General features: G+C 41.0%; 1 protein-coding gene across 1 annotated transcript; it reads right to left on the bottom strand.

The window, feature by feature from the left end:
- Positions 1-613: 613 nt before the first annotated feature.
- On the bottom strand, positions 614-27,368 carry LOC310643759 (RNA/RNP complex-1-interacting phosphatase-like). Its single transcript, XM_083368301.1, has 9 exons — positions 26,974-27,368; positions 21,847-21,922; positions 20,783-20,914; positions 11,793-11,916; positions 9,449-9,509; positions 7,902-7,948; positions 6,757-6,832; positions 4,838-4,939; positions 614-815 (listed from the first exon to the last, which is right to left on the bottom strand). The coding sequence occupies exons 1-9, from the start codon at positions 27,336-27,338 to the stop codon at positions 773-775; spliced, it is 1,026 nt and encodes a 341-aa protein (XP_083224427.1). The 5' UTR covers positions 27,339-27,368; the 3' UTR covers positions 614-772.
- Between the last annotated feature and the right edge of the window lie 3 nt (positions 27,369-27,371).

Here is a 27,371-nt window from a genome sequence, read left to right as displayed (position 1 = left end):
TTTATCGAATGCCTTTGTTCTGAGTCCTCATATTACTGATCTCAGAAGGATGGAAGGCCAAGTCTTCCTCAGGGTACCGCCAGTCAAGTATTGCCGACAGGCGATCCACAGGGGGAGGGCGGTCTCTGGGCGCGCCTGACCTATGGAATCAACTGAAAACAGAACTCCGGACTGCCCCCGACCTTCGTTCATTTCGCCGGGACCTAAAAACCTGGCTCTTTGAGCTATCTGGTCTAGACTGAGGGGTTTTAAATTGTGATTTAATTTTTGTGGCTAGACTTAATTTATTTTATTTTAATTTTATATTGGATTGTTTTTAAATTTTGCCTTTGCCCTGAGTCCTTTGGGAATAGGGCAGTATATAAACCAAATAAATAAATAAATAAGTCAACCTTGAGCTGGTCAGGATTGAACTCCTGGCAGTGGGCAGTCAGCCTGGAATACTGCATGTGACCACTGCACCACCATGGCTCATGGATACGTATAAAAGCCAGTAGTTATTTTAAAATATGTCCATGAAAGCATTTATTCCAGGAATCATACTTTCTCTCACACCTGAGCACTGTCGAAAAAGGATACTAGAAACCCTTATTCTAGAAATAATTATGCCAAATCAAGATAACAATGCAGTTTTAAATTACACAAATCAGGACAATTTATGACTGCCTATTGCGGTATAACATGAACATCCCTGGAACAGATGTCCTCTTCATCTAAGACCAACCAGAGATACATGCTTTATCTGCAGATGTTTCCATGAGTCCTCTGCAATTTACCTTTTTGGGTTTCGTCCACCTCTCCTAAATGGAAAATGCCTGAAACAGAAAGAAGGCAAAAGCTGCTGATGCATAAATAACAGGAGCATTTGTGGAAGGAAGGGCTTGCAGTGGGCAATATGAGCTCATCCTTTCGTTTTCTCCCCTGAAAATTAAACTAAACTGTTTTCTTGTCTCACCTTAGCCACAAAGCTTGCTGGGTGACCTGAAGCCAGTCCCCCTCTCCTTTTGCCCTAAGAAGAAGGCGATAGCAAGCCATTTCCAATACTTTGCCAAGAAAACCACACAGACTCAAAGCACAAAAACCCAATATGTGTGAGATACAAACACAGAACCTGAGAACCCCAAGCTCAGGATTTTGTCAATAGAGAATGCAGCAGACGGTTCTTCCCCATTAAAGTGACAACAACCCAATAACTTCAAGTCTGGGGTTACTGTTCTAAACACGAGGATTTATTCACTGATATACAGTGGGACAAAGAGTATTTAGTCAGCCACCAATTGTGCAAGTTCTCCCACTTAAAAAGATGAGAGAGGCCTGTAATTTTCATCATAGGTATACCTCAACTATGAGAGACAAAATGGGGGGAAAGAATCCAGGAAATCACATTGTAGGATTTCTAGCCAATTTATTTGCAAATTATGGTGGAAAATAAATATTTGGTCAATAACAAAAGCTCATCTCAATACTGTTATATACCCTTTGTTGGCAATGACAGAGGTCAAACGTTTTCTGTAAGTCTTCACAAGGTTTGCACACACTGTTGCTGGTATTTTGGCCCATTTCTCCATGCAGATCTCCTCTAGAGCAGTGATGTTTTGGGGCTGTCGCTGGGCAACACGGACTTTCAACTCCCTCCAAAGGTTTTCTATGGGGTTGAGATCTGGAGACTGGCTAGGCCACTCCAGGACCTTGAAACGCTTCTTACGAAGCCACTCCGTTGCCCGGGCGGTGTGTTTGGGATCATTGTCATGCTGAAAGACCCAGCCACATTTCATCTTCAATGCTCTTGCTCATGGAAGGAGGTTTTCACTCAAAATCTCACGATACATGGCCCCATTCATTCTTTCCTTTACACGGATCAGTCGTCCTGGTCCCTTTGCAGAAAAACAGCCCCAAAGCATGATGTTTCCACCCCCATGCTTCACAGTAGGTATGGTGTTCTTTGTATGCAACTCAGCATTCTTTCTCCTCCAAACACGACGAGTTGAGTTTTTACCAAAAAGTTCTACTTTGGTTTCATCTGACCATATGACATTCTCCCAATCCTGTTCTGGATCATCCAAATGCTCTCTAGGAAACTTCAGACGGGCCCGGTCATGTACTGGCTTAAGCAGGGGGACACGTCTGGCACTGCAGGATTTGAGTCCCTGGAGGCGTAGTGTGTTACTGATGGTAGCCTTTGTTACTTTGGTCCCAGCTCTCTGCAGGTCATTCACTAGGTCCCCCCGTGTGGTTCTGGGATTTTTGCTCACCATTCTTGTGATCATTTTGACCCCATGGGGTGAGATCTTGCATGGAGCCCCAGAACGAGGGAGATTATCTTGTATGTCTTCCATTTTCTAATAATTGCTCCCACAGTTGATTTCTTCACACCAAGCTGCTTGCCTATTGTAAATTTAGTCTTCCCAGCATGGTGCAGGTCTACAATTTTGTTTCTGGTGTCCTTCGACAGCTCTTTGGTCTTGGCCATAGTGGAGTTTGGAGTGTGACTGTTTGAGGTTGTGGACTGGTGTCTTACACTGATAACAAGTTCAACCAGGTGCCATTCATACAGGACAGAGGAGCCTCTTAAAGAAGTAGTTACAGGTCTGTGAGAGCCAGAAATCTTGCTTGTTTGTAGGTGACCAAATACTTATTTTACCGAGGAATATACGAATTAATTCATTAGAAATCCTACAATGTGATTTCCTGGATTCTTTCCCCCCATTTTGTCTCTCATAGTTGAGGTATACCTGATGAAAATTACAGGCCTCTCTCATCTTTTTAAGTGGGAGAACTTGCACAATTGGTGGCTGACTAAATACTTTTTTGTCCCACTGTATACTGTATCACAAGATGTCAGAAACAAACCATCTACCAGGAGACGCATAAGTAGTAGCTGGCAATTTAAAGATTTTGCACAATTTTGTAGCAATTTTAAAAAGCCAAGGGAAGAAGGTTAATCCTTCCATCCACTACACAGCAACAGTAGCCTGCTTTGTGCAAACAGTGTTCCTCCCACAGCCTGGCTCCTTAACCAACATACTTAGCCACTGGGCCTCCTCCTAAATCAGCTGAGTGATCAGGGTAGGGAACTTGTGGGAAGAAGATGTTAAATGGGACCAGATTGTCCCGTCTGCTATTCAAATGTTTTCCAGGGAAAATAGGTTCTAGAGGTAGGAAAAACAGGCAGGGGACCATGGAACTACCAATTCTCCCCAGTCCTCTGGAGAACAAATCAAGGTTTCTTACAGAAGGCATAGCATGAAGGGCTCAACACTGTCCTGGGGGCTGGGGAGGGAATGAGACGCTTCTAGAAGTTACTTGAACACATGTCAACATCTAACTTTACCCTAATCTTTCCTACTTTTATATCCAGAACCTCAGAAAGCTCAATTTGTGACTTTGGAGTTGGGTATCATCAGTATGCTGATGATACCCAGCTTTTCATTTCGACCCCAAACCACCCCAGTGATGCCCTCGACGTGATGTCCCGTTGCCTGGAGGCGGTCCGGGTCTGGATGGGGAGGAACAGGCTTCGGCTCAACCCTGACAAGACTGAGTGGCTGTACGTGCCGGCATCCCGGGAAACTCAGATCGTTCCATCTCTCACTATGGGGGGGTGAGTTAATACCCCTCGTAGATAGGGCTCGCAACTTGGGAGTTCTCCTAGATTCACAGCTTTCTTTAGAACAGACATGTCAAACACAAGGCCCGGGGGCCAGATCCGGCCCACGAAGTGGTTTCATGTGGCCCGCGAAGCCATCCTGAAAACAGTGAGGGAACGGGCCCCACTGCCTTGGCCATGGCCCAGAGACCCTCCTTCTGCCAGAGACCCTCAGATCTGTCCCACTCCTGCCCAGGCCACCATAGGCAACCTTGATGCAAACGATGTAGAGCTGGCCACGTCCACCCAGTAGGCCATACGCACTCTAGCCACGCCCACCCAGTAGGCCATGCCCACCCTGGCCATACCCACCTGGCCCCCTGAGGGCAACCGCAATGCTGATGCGGCCCTCAATGAAATTGAGTTTGACACCCCTGCTTTATAGTAACTGTGACTAGGGGGGCCTTCGCCCAGGATCACCTGGTGCACCAGTTGCGGCCCTATCTAGACCGTGATGCCTTGCGTACGGTCACTCATGCGCTCGTGACCTCTCGGTTAGACTACTGCAACGCTCTCTACATGGGGCTGCCCTTGAGGACCACTCGGAAGCTCCAACTGGTACAGAATGCAGCCGCACGAGTTGTGTTGGCGGTCTCCCGATACTCCCATATTACACCTCTGCTCCGTGAGCTGCATTGGCTTCCGGTTGCCTTTCGGGTGAGATTCAAGGTACTGGTAATGACCTATAAAGCCCTACATGGCATGGGTCCGGAGTACCTAAGGGAGCACCTGCGGCCGGCATCAACTTCCCTCTGCCCAGTGCGCTCCCACAAAGAGGGCCTCCTCAGGGTGCCACCGGCCAGAGAATGCCGTCTGGTGGCCCCCAGGGGGAGGGCGTTCTCTGTGGGTGCGCCTGACCTGTGGAACCATTTACCGGTTGAGCTCCGGATGGCTCCCGACCTTCGCTCCTTCCGACGTGATCTAAAAACCTATTTGTTTGAACAAGCCGGCCTGGTCTGATGGGTTTTGGTTTTAATTATTGTTTTAATGTAATTTATTTTCTGCATTTGGGCACTAGGGCTTAATTTGTTTTTAATTTCTGTATTTTGGGTATTTTGGTATTTATGGCCCTGTCCACCGCCCAGAGTCCTTCGGGAGAAGGGCGGTATACAAATCTAATAAAAATAAAAAATAAAAATAAATTTTCACTGAATTATACTGAATCCATGGAAATAGAAGAAGAAGAAAAACCTTGGTGCGTGTTCCCAGTTTTGTGCTTCATAGTCAGCAACTTCATAATCAGGATTTGGGATATGACCAACATGCCCTTTCATCCAAGCCATATGATGGTTCCTTTGGAAAAAAACATAAGAAAATCAAATAGAGTTATTTCAAATATTGCTTTCAGGGGTCCAGAGTATCTGTTAATAACTTCTAGATGCTAGGCATAGTCTTTTGGCTTACAAGGAGTTTCTACTATAGCAAAGTTCTAGTTTGCTCAGAATAGAAAAAAACACAGTGTAAAACTGGGTTTTGGTTATGCAAATTGTGCTCAAGCTGACCAACATACTAGCATTGGGATGTGTTTATTTTTAACAAGTAATTATTCTATCCCTTTTTTTATGACAAGCATTATGTGAAAGCCTTGGATGAGCAAAGTCATGATGAACCGTGGAAGTTAACATTGTAAAGTGGTTTGGTGATGACCATGGCAAGTGGGAAACTGTGACTCTGAAAGTAAATGTTGTCACTGGTTGTAGTGGAACGTGTGGATGACCCTGGGGGAGGAAGGAAAGATATACTGCTTAGGGAACAATCACACGAGAGGAAGGAACCCCAAGTGGCTTAATGGTGGAGAAAGAAATTTAGGTTAAGGTGATTAAGTGATGGTTTGAACGTGATTTGCAAGACTCTGTTAATGTAGCCTTACAATAAAGTAGAATTAGTTCATCTAATCCTGATTCTTGTCTGGTTTACCTGGAATAGCTGACAGTGGTAAAGAGCATGAATTAAGGAATGAAATAAATGGAGAGAAAATAGACAGGTTATGTGTCTGTGAAACTAAAAAAAAGGAACGATGTAAAAGAACTAAATGAAGGTGGTCTAATCAATTTGGAGAAAATGTGCAGGAAATCATGTTCCCATGGTTTAATGTACTTATGGATAAATCTGTAGGAAATGTGATTATAGTATGGCAACTGGCGATGTCATGGTTCTGATTAATGAGAGACATAATGATATAGACAATGATATGTTGGCCAAATAATTTACAATAAGTATTGACCGTGACATGGGAATCCCACGCAAGCAGGCCAGTGGGCAAGAACTATGGTTGGGTGGTGCTGCAGGTGAACACTACAGTGTGGCTTGATAGGTGCCATGGGTGGATCCTAGAGCGTTCAGACAAGAGGGGGAGCACTGCAGTCAGGGCTATGGAGCACAGACGGACAGGCAAAAAGGCAGCCTTGTGGGAGTGAATCTCATACTGGCTTCCCTATTGACTTTGCTTAACGGAAACTGGTAGGGAAGGTCACAAATGGTGATCACATAATTGCTATTTTGATTCACTTTTCTTAATTATGAACCAGTTGCCAAATGCCCGGATTGCGATCATCTGACTACGCAGACGCTGTGATGGATGCAACTTTGAGGACCAGATTTATATCCTCCTTGTATAGCACCATACTTTTGAAGGATGCTGAACAAGTGGTTGTAACCCAAGGACTATCTGTAGAGGAAACTGGCTGGATGGTGTTGATAAGATTCCAAAAAAGAAAGCATGAGAAGTTCAAGCAAAATAAAGCAAAGGATGGGATTGGGGAAAATCAGGATAATTTAGAGGAATAGTATTATTTTTTTAACAAACTTGTAAGCCACCCATTTCACCAAAGGTGATGCTAGTATATGGACAGGCATAATTGCTACTGCATTTGTATAAATTAGATTCAATTGATTTCCTATGATCTAGTGCCTACTTCTTTTGCTTAGTACTAGGGGGGGTTTTTTGCACTTTGTGTAACATTCTGAAACTGTGAGGGATATGTTCGTATGTTGCTTATAGGATAATATGCAAGAGCTAGCAGCTATGGGACACAATTTTACAGGCAGGAATTCAATAGTACAAAATGCAAAAAAATGTTGCAGCAAGTCAAACTGGAAGAGAGAATTACCTTGTTCCAGATGTTTTCTGAAGAGCAGAAATATAGTTCTTCCTCTCTATAGAATGTCCCCTGCATCTGTTGAACACTATGAAAAAAATAGCTGTAATGTTCTGTGTGCCCCACTATATAGATGTTATTTCTACACATACTATTTTCATTAAAGCACAAAGCAGCAGCATATCTTTTGCTTAGGGTCAATTTAATATTTTTAATTTGGTTTTTAACTTTTGTATGGTGGATTTTTTTAATTCCCTGTAAACCGCCCTGAGTCCTCAGGGAAAGGGCGGTATATAAATGTAACTAAATAAATAAATAAAATAAAAATATCTTAATTCTAGAGAATCTTGGAAAATCTCTACTGTATAAAATAAACTGCTCTATCTCCACAGGCAATTTCCTGACATGGGGCCAGAGGCAGAGTACTAGTTTTCTCAGGGAAACTCCTAAATTTGCAGCATGGAGACCAAGATAGTTTTCTATGGAAACCAGATCACTATTGTCAGTCAGAAAATAGTTTTATGCAAAACATCTCATTCTGAATGGGACATTCTAAGTAACACCAGGACATTCTGTGCTTCATTTTTACTAGGGCAATCAGTTTTGCTCAACCCTACTGGAAAGTGCAAGTCTATTGTTGACCCAGTATTAGATTACAGCGATGCGCACTATGTGCAACAGGAAAAATAAATCTTTAGAGAAAGCATTGTGGGTCCTTTTCTTTATCAGTGCAATTCAAATTCCCTATGTATTTTATAAGTATTTCAGTGGCAAAGGGAAAGTTACGGAGTTATTTAATTTTAAAAAAGTTTAACTTGAAGTAGTCATAGAGACTTTTTTTTCTAGATAATCTGATGAATTATATCACCAACTGTATATTATATCTAATCAAAACTGAAAAATGTTTCTTTTTTGCATGATAGCTTGTAAAATATGCCTGCAGTTAATAGCTATTATTTTGGTTATCATATCCCATAATCCTACTATTTCAATAAAGCAGGGCACTACAAATTAGGTTAATTCACAGTGCTTATTAGTTAGTGTTTAATGCTTTTTGTCTTTTCTTTTTTTGGCTGTGCAAACTTAAATTTATTAGCTACACTGTAAGCAATAAAGAGTTGAACTAGAGTGCTCTCAATTAAGGGCACAACACTTACATTCTATTGTCGTGTTTGGATCCATTCCTTCAACGTCAATAAGGTATCTTAGTACAACAATAATAAAGAAAGAAGAAAGCTAACATAAAACAGTGAAAAAATTATAACACAGTGAAGCTCATTTACTAGACTTCAGTGCAACAGACCATAAACAGATCAAATTCACTCTCAGATTTACATTATCTGCATGATGTAAATTTAAAGGGAAATCCAGTCTGCTAAAAACAACCTGTTTACAGTTTACTGAGTTCCAATAAAATGACACTTTATGCAGTTTGTCAGTTAATATTTGTGCAATGAGATAAATGAACACAAATGAGATAAATGAACACAAACAGCATCATTTGTACGACATCCCTCATTACTCCATGGAAATGAGATCCCATAACATTTTTAAAAATTGGTTCAGTTTTAAAAATACATTTATTGGACTACAACAACTCTGAATATTTACTGCGCATTAAAAATGAACAGAAACAGAGGAATTGAACACATCACTAAATAAGAGTCTGTCTACTAATTACATGACTGAGATACAGGAAGTCCTTGAGTTACAACTGTAATGGAGTCTGCCTATCACAATCATGGTTGTACATCAGGTCATTCATGTGATCGATTTGTTTTGACAACCTTTTTTTGTTGTGGTCATTAAGCAATCACTATGATAATAAAGTGACTATCATGGTTGTTAAATGAACCCAAGTTTCACTACTTATTTATTTATTAAATTAATATGCCACCCATTTTGCCAAAAGACTCCAGGAGGCTTACAACCTAGTAGGCAAGAATGGGCCAGTTTTGCTGAGACTCAGAAGTAAATGCAGCTTTTCAGCAAGACTGAAACGCAGGGGTGGGCAGGAGCAATTGGACGGGGCCACGGGCGGTAAACGCAACCTGGCCAGCAAGAGCCCAAAGTGTCACCATAAGAATTGGGAGCGAGGAAGCGGAGGGACAAGGACCACTGGAATTTTGAACCTAGTTCATAAGTGGCCCCAAGGAGGTCCACTGTGACTTCAAATTGTCCCGAAGCAACTGGCCATAAGTCAAGGATTACCTGTACTAGTTCTCTGGAAATATAACAATTAATAGCTGTGTACAACTTAAGAACTAATTCTAAAATATTTCTCAATTTTAAGAAATTAAAGATTATAAAAATGTGTCTACTAATTCTCTCCCTTGGAATTCATGGATAAGCTCTCCTGGGAAGCATGTTTAACAAAAATAAAAATCCAAAGTTTCAGATTTAAAGTACAAAACTGTATTGAGAAATTAGGATCTCTGACAAACAGGCACATCTGGGTTGCCTAAAAAAGCAATTGTGATTTTTTCTAAATAAAAAACCCTGTCTTCTCCCTTCCTTTCATTGTTCTTTTATAGTATTAAGACTAACAGAAAATAAAAAATTTCTAGAGGAATTATAATTAACCAAGTACAACCCAATGCAACAATATATCAACTGAAGATAAACATAAATTGACATTTCTGCAACAGATGTGAATTTTCAAATCACACCAGCTGAATCACCTTCGTTTCTAAGAAAAATTTACCTGCAAATAAGGTAACCTGTTCGATTCAAGCCATGTGTACAGTGGACTCCAATAAGTTTGTCTAGAGAGATAGGAAATGCAAATGGTGTATTTATAAAGGCTCAACTACAGAGATGATTTTACTTTTTAACTGCTTGAACAAATATATCTGATTTCTTTTTAATGTATGGCAAGAGGCAGTAGTATTTACAGGCAAAAAATAGTAACGTCAAGTGTAAATTAAAAATGGCATACAGAACTCTTAATAGAATAACAGTTGGAAGGGACCACAGAAATCTTCTAGTCCACTCCCCTGCATTTTTTGGTAGATTTGAGGCATCAAACAGCACTCCTGCTAGGAAAGCTGTGCCCCATCCTGACGAGCAAGTGCTAAGCTTTGATGTCACCTGTCCAGAAAACACTGCAGAAAGTTAACATTCGGAAAGCAGCAGGCCCAGATAACATCCCTGGATGTGTCCTTAGGGAATGCGCAGATGAGCTGGCTTGTGTTCTCACAGATACTTTCAATCTCTCATTGCAGTAGGCAGTGTTCCTATCGTGCTTTAAGATGGCCATCATCTTGCCAGTGCCAAAAGTCCACAATTACAGGCCTCAATGATTACCACCCGGTTGCACTGACATCCACTGTTTTGAAATGCTTTGAGAAGCTGATAAAGGACATTGTGTCCAGCCTCCCGCCAGCATTTGACCCACTTCAGTTTGCCTACTGACCAAATCGCTCTACAGAGGATGCGATTCTTCTGTTCTCCATCTGAGCTTGAAGCACTTAAGAGGAAAGAAATACGTGCGTTTGTTGTTTGTTGACTTCAGTTTGGTGTTTAACACAATCATTCCCCAGCATCTAGTAGACAAACTGGGCCTTTTAAGCTTAAACACTCCTTTGTGCAACTGGATTCTTGATTTTCTTACCAACAGGCCCCAATATGTGCGAGTTGGAACAAATACCTCTAATACCATTTTCTTGAGCACTGTTTGAGGGGTTGGTGAACTGGTGTAGGAAAAATAGCCTGAAATCGATCACTGTCGATTTCAGAAAAGGCAGGCACAGCCACACTTCTCAGTGCATTAATGATTCACCTGTGGAGATGGTTACTAGCATCAAATTCCAGGATGTGCAGCTAATGAGTAGGCTAGCTTGGTCGTTCAACAGTGAGAAACTGGTGAAGCGGGCTCAGCAGCGCCTGCACTTTCTGCATCACATGAGAAAAGCTCATCTTCCTTCCCCTGTTCTGACCACTTTCTACAGGGAGACGACTGAGAGCATCCTGTCATACAGCATCACAGTCTGGGTTGCAAGCATCCCTGCTTCAGACAAGAAGGCGGTGCAGAGTGGTGAGGATGGCCGAAAAGATCATGGCAGTTCCCTCCCCTCCATCCAGGACATAGGACAGAAGAATTGCTTGAGCAATCCATAAGATTATCTGGGACACTACACACCCTCTTCACGACCTGTTTTCCTCGTTCCCTTCTGGGAGGAGGGGGCTTCGTGGTATCCGAAGCAGAACATCCAGATTCAGCCATAGTTTCATTCCATACAGCATTAACCTTGTGAACTCTCAAACTTCCTCCTTCCGTTATATATTCAAGATGGATAGTATTTAATGTTTGTTATGTAATGTAGGGGTGTGGGTCTACACACGTTAGTTGTGTGTCATGTATGTGTTTCACTTTGAGAGTGGGCAACTTAAATTGATGTGTGCCGTTGTGCCCACAGTAAAAAAAATGACAATAAACGTTAACTTGTATCGTTGTGACCCAAACTGGACACAATTTTACAAGTGTGGCATTACCAAAGCAGTATAAAGCTTGCTTCTAGGTGTTCACACACCCATTGTTTATTTTTCCAGGATCTTCCCCAAAAGTACAATGTACAATATGCAGAAACTCTCTAAGAAAATGGAGATACATTGAATTATTTAATAGTGGCAACTTAGTTTTTAGGCAAGGATTAACTGATATGTTCCTGAAGTAATACAAGTATCCCTATCTCTTGCTTATTTATCCTCAGTATCTAGTTTTATTATTCCAGAACGTCTTTCTGTTTTTACCAACCCTTTTTGACTTTGTATTATCTTGATGTGTTGGTTATAATTAAAATCAGCTATTTCAGGAAGTAAATTCTCCAAACTGAAAGCTTTTTAAAGTTTTCTTAGCTGGACTAGGCCCAAAACAGATTCGTTTCATCCTCCTCAAACCACCTCCAATTGGGAAGTTATTTCCGGCAACTGTTCCACAGTGATTGCCTTGAAATGGTCCACAAACAGGTTTAGGAATGGAATTTTTGGGGTTTAATGCAAAAATTCTGTTACTAAATCAAAATGTTTGCACATCCAATGGGACTCACCATTATGCTGGTTCTCTTTGAGGAATTTTTTTACAGCGCTTTTGAATTTAGAAACTATAGCGTTATTTGGTACTTGATGTCCAACTGTTAAAATTTTACAATATTGTAGTGTATCTGGTAGTTCCTAAAAGAAAATGCAAAGCCCTTGAAATAATTGAAATGAATACCCAAACAGCCACTTAAGAAAAAAATAAATCAGCTCAATAGAGCAGGCAAACAATGACAAGGCTAATGATCATGAATGCTCACCTTAGATTACACAATATCAGGATGATCTTCTTGGACCTAACTATATCTGGATTCTCAGGGAGCAATGGTAGCCATCACTAAACATAGCTAGCTGTCTCTGAGAGAGTGCTGTGTGTCAGTCACTAAGTTACCTCCAGACTGATCTACTGCAATGTACGGTATGTAAGGCTACTACTGAGATGAACCTGGAAGTTCAACCAGTGGAAAATACAGCAGTCAATTTGCTACTCAGCGTGTAAGAAGGGGAGTCCATAATGCCTGTTAAAAAATTTCCACGTTTTCTAGGCATAATTAAGGTGTTGCTTTTGATACTTCAAGCCCTGAAAAACTTGGGCTTGCATATCTTATGCATCAAGCTTCTTCTCTCAATCTAGATTTCAGAATGAAGTGCTTTGGTCAGCAGGAGAGGCTGTCCTGAAGATATCCTCATTGAAAAGTGATTTTGATAAAAATGAATAAAAAAATTAACAATATGGACTCTCAATTTGAAAATTTTAAACAGGTGATCACAGATAATCAACCAAGAACCCAAAAAATAGAAGATAAATCAACTGAGGTAGACCAGAAACTAGAAGTTTTAAAAGATGAAAATCAGAAATTGATCCAAATAAATGAAGAACTAGAAGACTTGATAGCTGGGATGGAGATGGAAAGATCCTCATACTTTTTAAGATTTCAAAATATAATGGAAGATAAGGAAGAGGATCTCCTAGACTCAGTGCTTTTTTTGTAAAAGAAAAAGGTGCCGGAACTCACACATTTCATACAATCCGCCTTGCCTACCCTACAAGGTTCCATCCAAAAAAGGTGCCGGAACTCCGTTCTGAGCGTTCTATGAGAAAAAAAGCCCTGCCTAGACTTGATAACAGAATTATTGGCAGATGCATTAGGAACTGGGAAACAGCAAATGGAAGGAGAATTAGACCAGATCTATCGAGTCAATTCAAAGTATGCTAGAAGAAATAAAGTCCCCAGGGAAGTACATGTTAGATTTCTCAAAAGATCTACAAGAGTCGAGATTCTGAGAAGAGTGAATTTCAGATGGCTGATTCCAGAAGGGATTTTAATCTACTGGGATATGAAAAGATATAGACTGGTTATGCCACTTAAAGCAACAGAATTCTTCAACAACCATAGAGCATTTTTGGAAGGAGGTGACTCTGAACCCGGTAGAGAGAAGCAAAGAAACAGAAAGAAATGGCAGTAGAAGGAGCAGTCAAACCAAGAGAGGAGGAAGAAATTAAAAAGACATATATACATACATACATACACACACACACACACACACACACACACACACACACACACACATATATGAAGGAGCAAGACCAAGAGATCAGAGACAGATAAGATCGACTAGAAGATTAAGACCTAGATATAATTGAAAGTGATGGAGGAGAGTGGGATTTTGTCAATGAATATAAATCGACTAAATTCTCCTTCAAAAAGGAAAAAAATCTTTACACAATTACAAAATTAAAAATGGATATAGTTTGTCTTCAAGAAACACACATTAAGAGACACAACATTATAAGTTATTAGAACAACAGAAAATTGGTAAACTTCACTTTGCTTTAGCATTTCAACATTAAAGAAACGATGAACCCTAAACAAATTTATGCGGTTGAAGAGGGGAGAATATTAATGGTGGAAATAATGATGGATCAAAAATATATATATGCACCAAATGATAAACAAGAACAATTTTACCAAAAATTACATTAAAAATATTAGATTTAAACTATCAAAATCTTTGTATAATGGGAAACTTTGGGACTATAAAAGCGCCAAACAAGGGAGAAAAGGAGGAAATATATTACCTAAAGCATTTTTAAAATGACAGAAGAACTTTGTATCCAAGATATATGGAGAGAAAAAACTCCAAAGAAATTACAATATAAATTTTACTCAGACATAAACCATGGTCTAGAATTGATATGATATGGACATCTTTGGAACTTAATACAATGATACAAGAAATTGAGTTAGAAACTAATGTTTGGGCAGATCATAACCCAATAAAGATGACTTGGAGAGGAATTAAGACAAAAATTAAGATGGTCTTTGAATAAATCTATACTGTAAGAAAAAGAATTTCTACAACTAGTGACAAAGGAAATGGATTTCTTCTTCAAAATAAACAAGAAAGAAGAAACATCACTTCAAAATGTGTGGGACACAGCTAAAGCATATTTCAGAGGGTTGGCTATAGCTTATATTGCTAAAATGAATAAAGAAAAAAAACAAAAAGTTGAAGGAAGAATTCAGAAAGTTAGAATCAGAATTACAAATAGATCCACAAAAGAAAATACTTAAGAAATAAATGGAGATAATAAAACATAAATTAAATCTAGCCAAGATGGAAATAATGGCTCAACAGATTAAAAGGGCTAAACAGAACTTTTTTGAAAATCCCAAGAAGCCAGGCTGAAAAAAAGAAAAAATTGATAAACAAGCTACAAGATCCAAAAAGCTGAATTAGTTTCAAAATGATACACTTAACAAAATTATTAGATTATAAGATACTTTACAAGGCAGAGGAAAGAAAAAATACAGCAGTATTTTAAAAAAGCAGACTCACCAAAAATTTCAGAGAACATTTGAAATATATTAAATGGAAAAATATCAATGATGGAGATTAGAGAGACTACCGTATTTTCCGGCATATAAGACGACTGGGCGTATAAGACAACCCCCTACATTTCCTGTTAAATTATAGGGTTTGGGCTTTACTCGCCATATAAGACTACCCCTCTTCCAATGCACACCAAATAAAAATTAAAAAACATCAGATTTGATTTTAATATGGTAATTTTAATTCAAATGCTTATGACATGCAGGTACTTAGTAGGAAAACTGTCACATATAAACATAAGGCTGTTTGTCATCAAACATGTAAACATAAAACAGTGCAAGTGGATTAAACTTTTCCTAATTCACTCTAAAGCTTTCCCTGCTAAGACCAAATGGGAGATCCGCTCCAGGTTTTCCAGCCAGCCCGCCCAGTTCCTGAGTCAAATGTGTCCTTAGAGCTAAGCAGCTGCTCTGGCTGCTGCATTCCCCACCTGCCTTTCAAGTTGGGATAGACTGCAGCTGCTCTTCAACTTTAGAAGGAAAGACGCCCAGACCCCAGCCTGTAAAAAATTACAGACTGCAGCTTCTTCTCCAATTGGTCCCACTTTCCCTGCGCAGACCAAATGGGAGATCCGCTCCAGGTTTTCTAGCCAGCCCTGTCCCTAAAGTTTCAGCACCCGGCGTATAAGACGACCCCTGACTTTTGAGAAGATTTTCATAGGTTAAAAAGTTGTCTTATACACCAGAAAATATGGTATAAAAAGGCAACAAAATTGATAAGACTCCTGGTCCAGATGGATTACCTGCAGTTTTATAAATCATTATAAGATGTATTAAGTCCAATCTTGAAAGAACTGTGTAATGAAATACTTCTGGAGGCTAAAATACCAAATACATGGACTGAAGCCAATATTACTTAAATACTGAAAGAAGACTCCGATTTAATGCAAATAAAAAAACTATAGACTAATATCACTATTAAATGTAGACTATAAAATTTTCACCTCAATAGCAGAAAGACTAAAGAAATTTTTGATCTAATTTATACATTCAGACCAAAATGGTTTTCTACCTAAAAGATAAAAATAATTTAAGAATGATTCTTGATGTGTTAGAGCAGACATGTTCAACTCGCGATGTCACGTGATGTCATGCCACACCATTGGCGGCAATGGGGTGGGTGCGGTTTCTTCATGACGTGTCCAGCCCGTGGGCCGGCAGTTTGACATCCCACTGTTAGAGTACTATGAAATTCATTCAGGGAAACAGACGGTTTTAATATTCCTTGATGCACAGAAAGCGTTTGACAACGTAAACTGACAATTTATGTTCCAGCAACTTGCAGAAATGCACTTTGGGGGAAAAATTATAAATGTAATTAAAACAATTTATTGTAAACAAACAGCCAAAATAATGGTAAATGGGGACCTTACAGAAAACTCCAATATTTAAAAAGGCACAAGACAGGGATGCCCACTATCTCTATTACTATTTATACTAACACTGGAAGTATTGAATAGAAATATTAGACAAGATATAGAAACTAAAGGACTGGAGATAAAAGATGAAAAATATAAACTACAAGCATTTCCAAATGATTTGGTTTGCGTATTGGAAGGTACATTCGAAACAAGCCCTAAACTTCTGGAGAAAATAGAAAAATTTGGAGAAGTGGCAGGGTTGACAATAAACAGAGAAAAGACTAAAGTGCTAACAAAGAACCTAACAGAAAAACAAAAAAGCAACTAACAAAAAAAGCAAATCTTCAAATAGTTAAAAAAGTTAAATATTTGGGAATTGATCTAACAACAAGATGTGTAACAATAAAAGAAGATAACTATGTAAGACTGCTAAAAAAATAAAATTGGATTTGGAAAAGTGGAAAAACTTCCAACTTTCAATGTTGGGGAGAATAGCAACAGTGAAAATGAGTATTTTAGCAAAAATACTCTTTTTATTTCAAATGATTCCTGTAAGGCTGGGAAAAACCTTTTTTGACGAACTGAATACAACAATATTGAAATTTATCTGGCAAGGAAACAGAGATAGAATTAGATTGAAAATGCTACAAGAAGCGAAAGAAAAAGGAGGATTTGGACTGCCGGACTGGAGGTTATACTACCAATCAACTATTTTAACATGGCTTAAAGAATGGATAATGCTTAGAGACAAAAGACTATTGTACCTAGAGGGGCATGGCCTACAAATTGGTTGGCATGCCTTTCTATGGTATGGGAAGAATAAAATACATAGATACTTTCAAAACCATTTTATAAGAAATACACTTTTAGAATGGGAAAAAATAAAAGAAAAAAAATTATATTAAGATACCTGGATGGCTTTTAACAATGGAAGCTTTTGCTTACCCAAATTTAATTAACTACGATAAAGTTATGACCGATAAAGATATTTTGGACAATGAAGAAAAATTGAAAGACAGACAAGATTTACAAGAAAAAGGTATTGATCTAGCATGGTGACCATATCTGCAAATTCAAATGAGATATGAAAAAGATACTAAAACAATGGGATTCTATAAAGAACAGAAATTAATCAGATACTGTTAAAAACAGATGAAAAGTTGATTAAGAAACTCTAAAAATTTCTGTTAAACTTAAAGAAGAAGAACAAGTAAAAGAAACAATGATAATATGAGCAAAGAACTTTGGATATTATATAGTTGCAAGAAAAAGTATGTGAACCCTTTGGGATTACGTGGAGTTTTGCATGAATTGGCCATAAAATGCGCTCTAAACGTCATGTAAGTCACATCAATAGAAAAACACAGTCTGCTTAAAATAATACTACACAAACATTAGCTGTTGTCATGTTTTAATTGAACATAAGATGGAAACATTCACAGTGCAGGGTGGAAAAAGTATGTGAACCTTTGGACTTAATAACTGGTTGACCCTCCTTTGGCAGCAATAACCTCAACCAAATGTTTCCTGTAGTTGCAGATCAGAGACCACTCCTCTTCACAAAACTTTCAGTGTAGCAATATTCTTGGGATGTCTGGTGTGAATCGCTCTCTTAAGGTCATGCCACAGCATTTCAATCGGGTTGAGGTCAGGACTCTGGGCCACTCCAGAAGGCGTATTCTGTTCTGTTGAAGCCATTGTTTTGTTGAATTACTTGTATGCTTTGGGTCATTGTCCTGTTGCATCACCCATCCTCTGCGGAGCTTCAGTTGGCAGACAGATGGTCGTATGTTTTCCTGCAAAATGTCCTGATAAACTCTGGAATTCATTTTCCCATCAATGACAACAATCCGTCCAGGCCCTAAGGCAGCAAAGCAGCCCCAAACCATGATGCTCCCTCCGCCACGTTTTACAGTGGGGATGAGGTTTTGATGTTGGTGTGCTGTGCCTTTTTTTCTCCACACAGTGTTTTTATTTTTTTATTTTAATCCCATTTATATCCCGCCCTTCTCCGAAGACTCAGGGTGGCTTACACTCTAAGCACAAATCAATGTGCTTAGCAATAGCCTTCATTCTATGACTACAACAACTACTTTATTGATTAGCCCTTGGGCCATATCAAAGTACAAAGTTCCAGCAACAAACCGTCACCAAAACTAGATAAAAGCAATCCGAAATGGAATTTGATAAAATACAATTTAAAATGGAATTAAAATACAATTTAAGTTAAAATAGTAATAAAATGCAAATTTAAGATATAGATAAAATATGGAAACATTATATTTCGGAGTCGCCCTTACAATCTACCCCAATCAGTCCCACATATGCAGATCTTAACTGGATCATTTTGTTCAAATACTGTGCTACGTTGGATGTTATTTTCAAGTTCTGGCCGGACATAAGGCAAGTTATTTTGATATGGGGATCCCAATGGGTCATTCGTTTGGTATATAGACCAAGATACCTGTCTCTCACCCTCTTATACAAACAACAGTCAAATAGGTCCTCTACCTCTGCTGCTCCGCAAATGCAGAGACGCTCATTGTACGGTATAGCATGAAATCTCCCATATCTGACCATTGTATCAAGCTGTTCGAATCTCGCTCTTGTAAATATCTCCCTAAGATGTTTTGGGAGTTGTAACTTCAAATAACTGTCCACTTGAAAAGTACATTTGTATTTACTCAGCCATTTCAAGTTACCCACCTTACTAAGGATAGCTATATCAGTTTGTGCTTCTATATCCTTAATTCTTTGGGCAACTCTTTTTTTAGATTGTTCTCCTGTTACGCAAGAAACAGGAAGGCCACAGCTTCTTACAAAATTTGTTAGTTTGGTGATCCAGGAGATTTGTGATTGCAGTTTTATTTGCTCTAGTAGGCATAATTTGGGGAGTCTATCAGTCTCCATTTCATTAACTTTGCACCAGTAGTTATAAGCTCTAATTTTAGATAATGCCTGAATTGTAGCCTTCATTCTATGTATATGCCTGCTTATTAGGGCTTTCGCCCCCCCAAGCGGCATTATTACAAAGTCAGCTTATTGCCCCCAACAATCTGGGTCCTCATTTTACCTACCTCAGAAGGATGGAAGGCTGAGTCAAGTGTTGTGTGTTTTTCCCAAACAACTCAATTTTTGTTTCATCTGTCCACAGGATATTTTGCCAGTAGTGCTGTGGAACATCCAGGTGCTCTTTTGCAAACTTCAAATGTGCTGCAATGTGGTGTCCTCCTATGTACTCCATTCTTGTTTAATGTTTTCCTTATTGTAGATGTGTCAACAAAAATGTTAGCATGTGCCAAAGATTTCTGTAGGTCTTTAGTTGACACTCTAGGATTCTTCTTTACCTCATTAAGCATTATGCACTGTGCTCTTGCAGTCATTTCTACAGGACGACCACGCCTAGGGAGAGTAGTAACAGTGCTAAACTTTCTCCATTTGTAGACAGTCTGTCTTACCGTGGACACATGAACATCAAGGCTTTTGGAGATACTTTTGTAACCCTTTCCAGCTTCATGCAAGTCAACAATTCTTGATCGTAGGTCTTCTGAGACCTCTTTTCTGTGAGGCATGGTTCACATCAGACAGTGCTTGAGACCAGTAAATCCAAAACAGGTGTGTGTTTTTAAAGGGCAGGACAGCTGTCAGCAACACATCCAATATCATCACACTGATTGGAGTCAAGGTTGGCTCACTCCTGGCTCCAATTAGCTCTTGGAGAAGTCATTAGGCTAGGAGTTCACATATTTTTTCCACCCTGCACTGTGAATGTTTACATGTTATGTTCAATTAAAATATGACAACAGCTAATGTTTGTGTAGTATTATTTTAAGCAGACTGTGTTTTTCTATTGTTGTGACTTACATGACGTTTAGAGCCCATTTTATGGCCAATTCATGCAAAACTCCACGTAATCCCAAAAGGTTCACATACTTTTTCTTGCAACTGTATACAATTAGAAGACTGGCAAAAGTTATGGGAAAGAAATGTTAAATTAACTAAAGCAGTGGCATATAAAGAAATCTTATATAAAATGTTTTACAGATGGCATATAACAACAGTGAGATTAGCAAAAATGTTTAAAAATACTTCAAACAACTGTTGGAAATGCAAACAAAGACCAGGTACTTATTATCATATCTGGTGGACATGCCCTAAAGCGAAAAGATTGGGGGTTAAAATACAATTATGGTTGGAGAAAATGACTAAAAAACAAATAGACCTTAAGCCAAAATTATTTTTCTTAGGAATAATAGCAAATTATAAGATTGCAGATATTTAATGCTACATGTACTAACTGCAGCAAGAATTGTATTTGCCCAATATCGAAAAAATGAAAATTTACCAGCTGAAAAAGTACTAATTAAGAAAATGTTAGACTATGCAGAAATGGATAGATTGACTTTAAAGATAAAAGAGAAAGAAGTGTATTTTAGAACATGTATAATTTCTATCAATGGCTAGAAAAACGAGTTAGAAAGGAATGTGATTTGTAACTTTGAATATATATTAGCAAAAAGACTATCAAGCAATTAACATATTGTTTATGATAGCTAATCTCAATGTACACATGTTGTACTTTGACAATAAAGGTTTATTATAATTATCTATTATCTATTATTGTTTGTTTAAACACATGAACCAACTTGAAACCAACTTGAAAACCCCTTGTCTCAAAGTTACTTCTATAATCCCAAAGCAATGACTGTATTAACAAGTAATTTATCCCTGTTAAAGGAAACTTACCATTGGGTCATAGTAGCGTGTTGTGTATGTTAAATCGATGATCAAACCAAGTTCCTCTTTTTGCTCTTTCACTTCAGTGAGAAGGTCTGAGGGGGAGAAGCGCTTGTCTGGTGCAAGCCTCCATTCAAAACTCTGAAAAAATGTTATTTTTTACAATGTTATTTAGAAAAACCCCAACCCAAATCACAACCCCACCTTACTCCTATCCCTATAAAAACTAATAAAACCTATAAAAAAAGATATCATTTTCTGAGGTATGCCCAGCCTAGCAAGGCCTTTGACACCCTACCCCAGCTCCCTCCCATCTCTGCCCTGTAGCCCTGGAGTGCAGGACGACCAAGATGGCAGAGAAGTGTTATTCCCAGGCCTCCAATTCTGAGGAAGCTACTCCAGCTGAACCTATGTAATGTCAGATTCAGAAGACACCAAGCCAAGAATCACATGATGATGATCAAAAACAGGCATTACCTAGAGTAGGGGGGTCAAACTGCTGGCCCACAGGCCAGATGCGTCATCCGGAAGCCACACCCACCCCACTGCCAGCAATGGCAAAACCATCCCGATACATTGCACGATGTCACATGACATCACGAGTTTGACATGTCTGACCTATTTATTTTTTTATTTATTTTATTTTAATTCCATTTATATCCCGCCCTTCTCCAAAGACTCAGGGCGGCTTACAATTTAAAGCACAAATCAATGTGCTTAGCAATAGCCTTCATTCTATGTATATGCCTGCTTATTAGGGCTTTCGCCCCCCCCCCCAAGCGGCATTATTACAAAGTCAGCTTAATTGCCCCCAAACAATCTGGGTCCTAGAGCAATCAGATGAGTTAGGCCCCCTCCCCCCAAGTAGAACAAACAGCAAGCAGAAATGTTCTATGAAGCTTCTCACCAAGCAACCACTTGGCTGATGACAGCTGGTTGCAGTCTGATTTAAGAGGCAGCTCTGGCCCACCATGTTCCTTCACTGGAAACAACTATTTATTATTTGACTCTCGTATGCCCGTCCTGTGGATTCCGCCCATCAAATTGCTAAGCACATTCTTCACCTTACTTACCTTCCTAAGAGGAACTTTAAAGGCAATGAAGCGCGTCCCAGGCATTCTTTTTCCAAGAGGCAGATAATCAGTCCATCTAGAAAGGAAACTTCACAATGTATTGCATTTGCTTCAATGTGATTAGGATAGAGTTGCAGTGAGGAAGGATAACATAGAAGCTGAGAACCCTTGAGGCAGTGAATACATTTCAAATGTAGGCACTTTTAGAAAACAGCTATCAAACTCTCATTTCAAACTAGAAATCAAACTATTGATGAAATTATCTCTATTATCCCAAACTATTTTTGTCTTTTTTTCTGAGCAGGTAGACATATTTCCAAAGGAAATACTCTGCTGCACCTGATTCATGAAAACCACTTCCAGCTGATGGATCTGTCTTGCCAAATCAGCCCATCCAGGTCAGGGGGGCTTTGGGCTCCCCACCACTGAACGGTTCAGTGCACTTCAGCTGCAGCCTTGCCCTTTCCCCTGAAGAAAAGAAGTAGCTAATTAATCCTGCGGAACATTAATGGGATTGGCAGTGCCAAAGAATTGTCGTGGACCATCCACACCATGCCAGTGAAAGAACTGTGAAGCGTCTCCTGCCATCTAACGTCTTCTGGACTAGAAGACCTCCGAGGTTCTGCTCTTTTCTCTTCTCTTCTCTACTCTATTCTATTCTCACATACAGAAAGATGACTCGGCAGAATAACCCTTGGCAGCAAACAAGGGACCAGAAATAGTCCTTATTTAGCAACCACCATTGGGACCAGCAGCATTATTGCTAAGTGAGAAATCCATTCTCCCACCTTTTAGAACACTCAGGACAATGCAGGGATAGCCAGGCTGGTAGCTCCTGCCTGCAATTGACAAAAGATTAATCAGTTTTACCCCTCCTGCTTTTATTTGTCTCTTAATCATTTTAGATCACCTTCCCCTTTTTCCACTGCCCCACGCTTTGGAATACACTGAAATAGTTAGCAAGAAAGGAATTGTTTGTCTTTACATTCACTGAAGAGGAAGAGATTACAAACAAGGAAGCACATAACGGGGAATATACTGGGCTATTTAGGCAGTACACTCAGGGCTGCTGGCACCAGCACTGTCAGAACCCCTATTTATCTCTCTTTCCCCTTGTTTTTGGGTTCTGCCATTCTAGTGTGTGGGGGGGAACTGATGGGTTTTCTGCAGTGCATTCCTTTGCTTTGTTCCTTTTTGTTTGAAGTATCTTGCTTGGGGCAAGAATGGAATGTGCCTACGGACATCTGCCTTATCTCCAGGTTGAGGGAAGAGGCCGCGGAGAAACCTGACAGCCTTGAGACCGGCGCCTTAATCGGTTCTTTCCCACAATTTGACACCCATTGATTGGTTCTGTGTGAAACAGCCAGATGGACAGATGGGGTGGGGTTTGACTGGGTTCTTTTAATCTACTGTTTCACACAGGAAATTCTCAGATCCTGCCTTACTTTCCTGCTGTCATACCTTCCAATAAAAGTTCCTGTTGAAACAAGAGTTCTGCTTTCTTGGGAGGTTTAACTGAGGCAGGTCCTTACAAGCACATTGCTTTCAATTTGTATTCCTCACTTGGTGTCTACTTACTCTCTTCTAATCCCTTCCTCTGCAATCTCTCCACTCTGCAAGAGGAGGGAGGGTGGAAGCAACAGATCATGTGCAGGAAAATGACTACTGGCTATAATGGCAATCACATGACTGTAGGACACTGAAGGTTTGTAAATACAGGCAGCGGTCATATTTTTCAGCATTGTTGTAAAAGGGCTACAGTGGTTCATGTGGGTAGGATGCTGAGTCAGAAGACCATGGAGAGTGGACGGCTCAGCAGAGCACAAGCCACATTATGGAACGAGCTGCCATCAATCTGCCCAGTTCCTGCCCATCTCACAGTTAGAAAGCATGCAAATGCAAGTAAATATACCACTTCAGTGAGAAAATAACAGGGACATGAAAATGAGCCCTCTTAGGCATCCCCTGGGCAATGGTGATGTCACCAGCTAATCCTTTCAACCGGGTGTCAGAATCCATTTATATCCCATTCCTAAATCCCTATCTGTATACCCCCGAATCTCACACCCCTCACTGGAATCTGCCATTCCCAAGGAGGAGAAGAGAGGATGTTAATTGGCCATCCCTATCCATTAGATGCAAGGTTGTTTATTCAGCCTGCCTGGAGGCCGTCATCAAAGATCAGGGAAAGAACCTTTGAACTGAGAAGAACAAAGAAAGGGGGGGGGAGAGATTCTGGTTTGTATCTCCAATTGGAATCTGAAGGGGAGGAAGGAAATGTCGTAAAGGCACGGAAGATCCCTCTTCCCATGGAAGGTTTTGACACCTGAACCTTAATTGATCCGGGACTAACCAAATGGACTGAAGGGAGAGGGCTTTACTCGGGAACACTTTAAAAGTATCAATCTGCAACACAGTTTCCAGATCCTGTCTAGATTTTCCACTGACAATCATGTTTTAGTAAAAGATCCTGCTTGGACAATCCTGTCTCCAAGAGTTCTTCTTTCCTAAGACGTGGATTGGGGTGGGTCCTGACACCGGGAGTGCCTTGGTAGGAGCTTCTGAAATGAATGTAGTAGTAGTAGTAGGATAGTAAGTTTGAACAGCTGCTGTACATGGCGGTCAGTAAGCAAGGTCTTCCTACAGTTCCTAGTTCAAGATGAGCTGGTTCATCTGGGCCGGGACCTCCTAATATGCTACTTCCACTCCTGATACGCCTGTGAGGGAGGGCCGCAGCTCCCGGAAGGCCACTCCTCTGGCCAGCAGTGTGTGAGTTTCCCGTTCATTTTACTTGCATTACAACAAAACTACAGATGAAACTCGAAAAATTAGAATATCGTGCAAAAGTTCATTTATTTCAGTAATGCAACTTAAAAGCGGAAACTAATATATGAGATAGACTCATTACATGCAAAGCAAGATAGTTCAAGCTGTGATTTGTCATAATTGTGATGATTATGGCTTACAGCTCATGAAAATCCCAAATCCACAATCTCAGAAAATTAGAATATTGTGAAAAGGTGCAATATTGTAGGCCACGCATGTCAAACTCGCGACGTCACGTGACATCACGCGACGTATCGTAACTTTTTCCCATTGCCAAAAATGGGATGGGCACTGTTTCTCCGTGATGCTCCGGCCCACGGGCCGGCAGTTTGACACTCCTGTTCTAGGCTCAAAGTGTCCCACTCTAATCAGCTAATTAAGCCATAACACCTGCAAAGGGTTCCTGAGCCTTTAAATGGTCTCTCAGTCTGGTTCAGTAGGAATCATAATCATGGGGAAGACTGCTGACCTGACAGTTGTGCAGAAAACCATCACTGACACCCTCCATAAGGAAGGAAAGCCTCAAAAGGTAATTGCAAAAGAAGCTGGATGTTCCCAAAGTGCTGTATCAAAGCACATTAATAGAAAGTTATGTGGAAGGGAAAAGTGGAAGAAAAAGGTGCACAAGCAGCAGGGATGAGCGCAGCCTGGAGAGGATTGTCAGGAAAAGGCCATTCAAAAGTGTTGGGGACTTTCACAAGGAGTGGACTGAGGCTGGAGTCAGTGCATCAAGAGCCACCACACACAGACGGATCCTGGACATGGGCTTCAAATGTCATATTCCTCTTGTCAAGCCTCTCCTGAACAACAAACAATGTCAGAAGCATCTTACCTGGGCTAAAGAAAAACAGACCTGGTCTGTTGCTCAGTGGTCCAAAGTCCTCTTTTCTGATGAGAGCAACTTTTGCATCTCATTTGGAAATCAACCAGAGTCTGGAGGAAGAATGGAGAGGCACACGCTGCTTGAAGTCCAGTGTGAAGTTTCCACAGTCTGTGTTGATTTGGGGAGCCGTGTCATCTGCTGGTGTTGGTCCACTGTGCTTCATTAAGTCCAGGGTCAACACAGCCGTCTACCAGGAGATTTTGGAGCACTTCATGCTTCCTTCTGCAGACGAGCTTTATGGGGATGCTGACTTCATTTTTCAGCAGGACTTGGCACCTGCCCACACTGCCAAAAGCACCAAAAACTGGTTCAATGACCGTGGGATTACTGTGCTTGATTGGCCAGCAAACTCGCCTGACCTGAACCCCATAGAGAATCTATGGGGCATTGCCAAGAGAAAGATGAGAGACATGAGACCGAACAATGCAGAAGAGCTGAAGGCCGCTATTGAAGCATCCTGGTCTTCCATAACACCTCAGCAGTGCCACAGGACGATAGCTTCCATGCCACACCGCATTGAGGCAGTAATTGCTGCAAAAGGGGCCCAAACCAAGTACTGAGTACATATGCATGCTTATACTTTTCAGAGATCCAATATCGTTCTATGTACACTCCTTCTTTTATTGATTGTATGTAATATTCTAATTTTCTGAGATTGTGGATTTGGGGCTGTACACCACAATCATCACAATTATGACAAATCACGGCTTGAACTATCTTGCTTTGCATGTAATGAGTCTATTTATTTTTTATTTATTTTAATTCTATTTATATCCCGCCCTTCTCCGGAGACTCAGGGCGGCTTACAAGCTTAGCAGTAGCTAAGTGTCCCCTTTTAAGCTGCATATCTGAAATAAATGAACTTTTGCATGATATTCCAATTTTTCGAGTTTCACCTGTATATCTGAAAAATCAAATCACATCAAGCAATCTCCTCTTGGGAAAACTATGGGAAGAGGTTAAATAGCACCCACACCAAATGATTTTTATTTTCTATTGCAAGGGAGCAATAAAAAATAAACGAATCCAAGGGATTTACAGAAACGCCCTAAGAGTTTAATATGGATTGGATGCCTTCGGCAAATTTTTTTTGCCCGGCCCTGAAATTAAGCAGGAGGGTGTCTGAAGTTGGGTAGCTTTGACGCAAATACACTGAACGGCTAACTGGACGCCACCCTGGAAGGGTCAGTACAGGATCAAGCGCGGACCAGGCCGTTCCGACTCGAAGCCTCCGCCTCGCCTGCCCAATCACGGAGACCGAGGGAGGAGAGGCGCCGGCGCTGCCCGATAAAGCGGCCGCGGTCGGGAAATCGCCGCGGCACGGCACCGCCTCGCTCAGCGGCAGAGAGCAGGGCTGGAGGACGGGCAGCAGAGCCGATTCCCGGGGAAGCGCTTCTCCCGCCCGACACCCCGCTCACCTGTCCGGCAAGCCGGTCCTCCGCTTCCCCATGGCTCCCCCCGGGACGAAGCCGCCGTCGCGCCAGCCGCCGCCCTGGTGCGCTGGGCCGGGAGAGTCGGCCTCCGCCGCTTCCGGCTTCCGGCCCTGCGCAGACCCAGAGCTTCCGCTGCGGCCCTGCCAACCGCTGGGACGTAGGAGTGGCACCCGAGGGACTGCGCCGCTCCCGCCGCGCGGAGCGCCGCCTGCAGGCCGGACGGGGTAGCGCGCATGCGCCCATCCGCCGTCGGCCTGCTCCTCTGGCCTGAAAAGCGGTTCTGCAACCTGGAAGGGGAGGCCCAGCCTGCCGGCCCGCGCGCCCGACCTGCCGCCGATCCCGAACGCCATCGCCGCCGCCGCCGCCGCCTCACGCGTGCGCAA

Source organism: Vipera ursinii (genome assembly GCF_947247035.1).
Source record: "Vipera ursinii genome assembly, chromosome: 8".
In the NCBI taxonomy this organism is placed as follows: Eukaryota; Metazoa; Chordata; class Lepidosauria; order Squamata; family Viperidae; genus Vipera; species Vipera ursinii.
The sequence above is the reverse complement of the archived record's forward strand: the minus strand, read 5'-3'. Positions and strand labels throughout refer to the sequence as shown.

What these genes read in the sequence shown, in the direction of transcription:
- LOC310643759 (XM_083368301.1), bottom strand. Translation starts at nt 27,338, where the DNA reads ATGGCGTTCGGGATCGGCGGCAGGTCGGGCGCGCGGGCCGGCAGGCTG. An exon ending in AGGACCGGCTTGCCGGACAG is followed by an intron (nt 21,923 to 26,973) that starts GTGAGCGGGGTG and finishes TTTCCTTTCTAG; the next exon opens with ATGGACTGATTATCTGCCTC. An exon ending in ACAGGTTACCTTATTTGCAG is followed by an intron (nt 7,949 to 9,448) that starts GTAAATTTTTCT and finishes TGTTGTACTAAG; the next exon opens with ATACCTTATTGACGTTGAAG.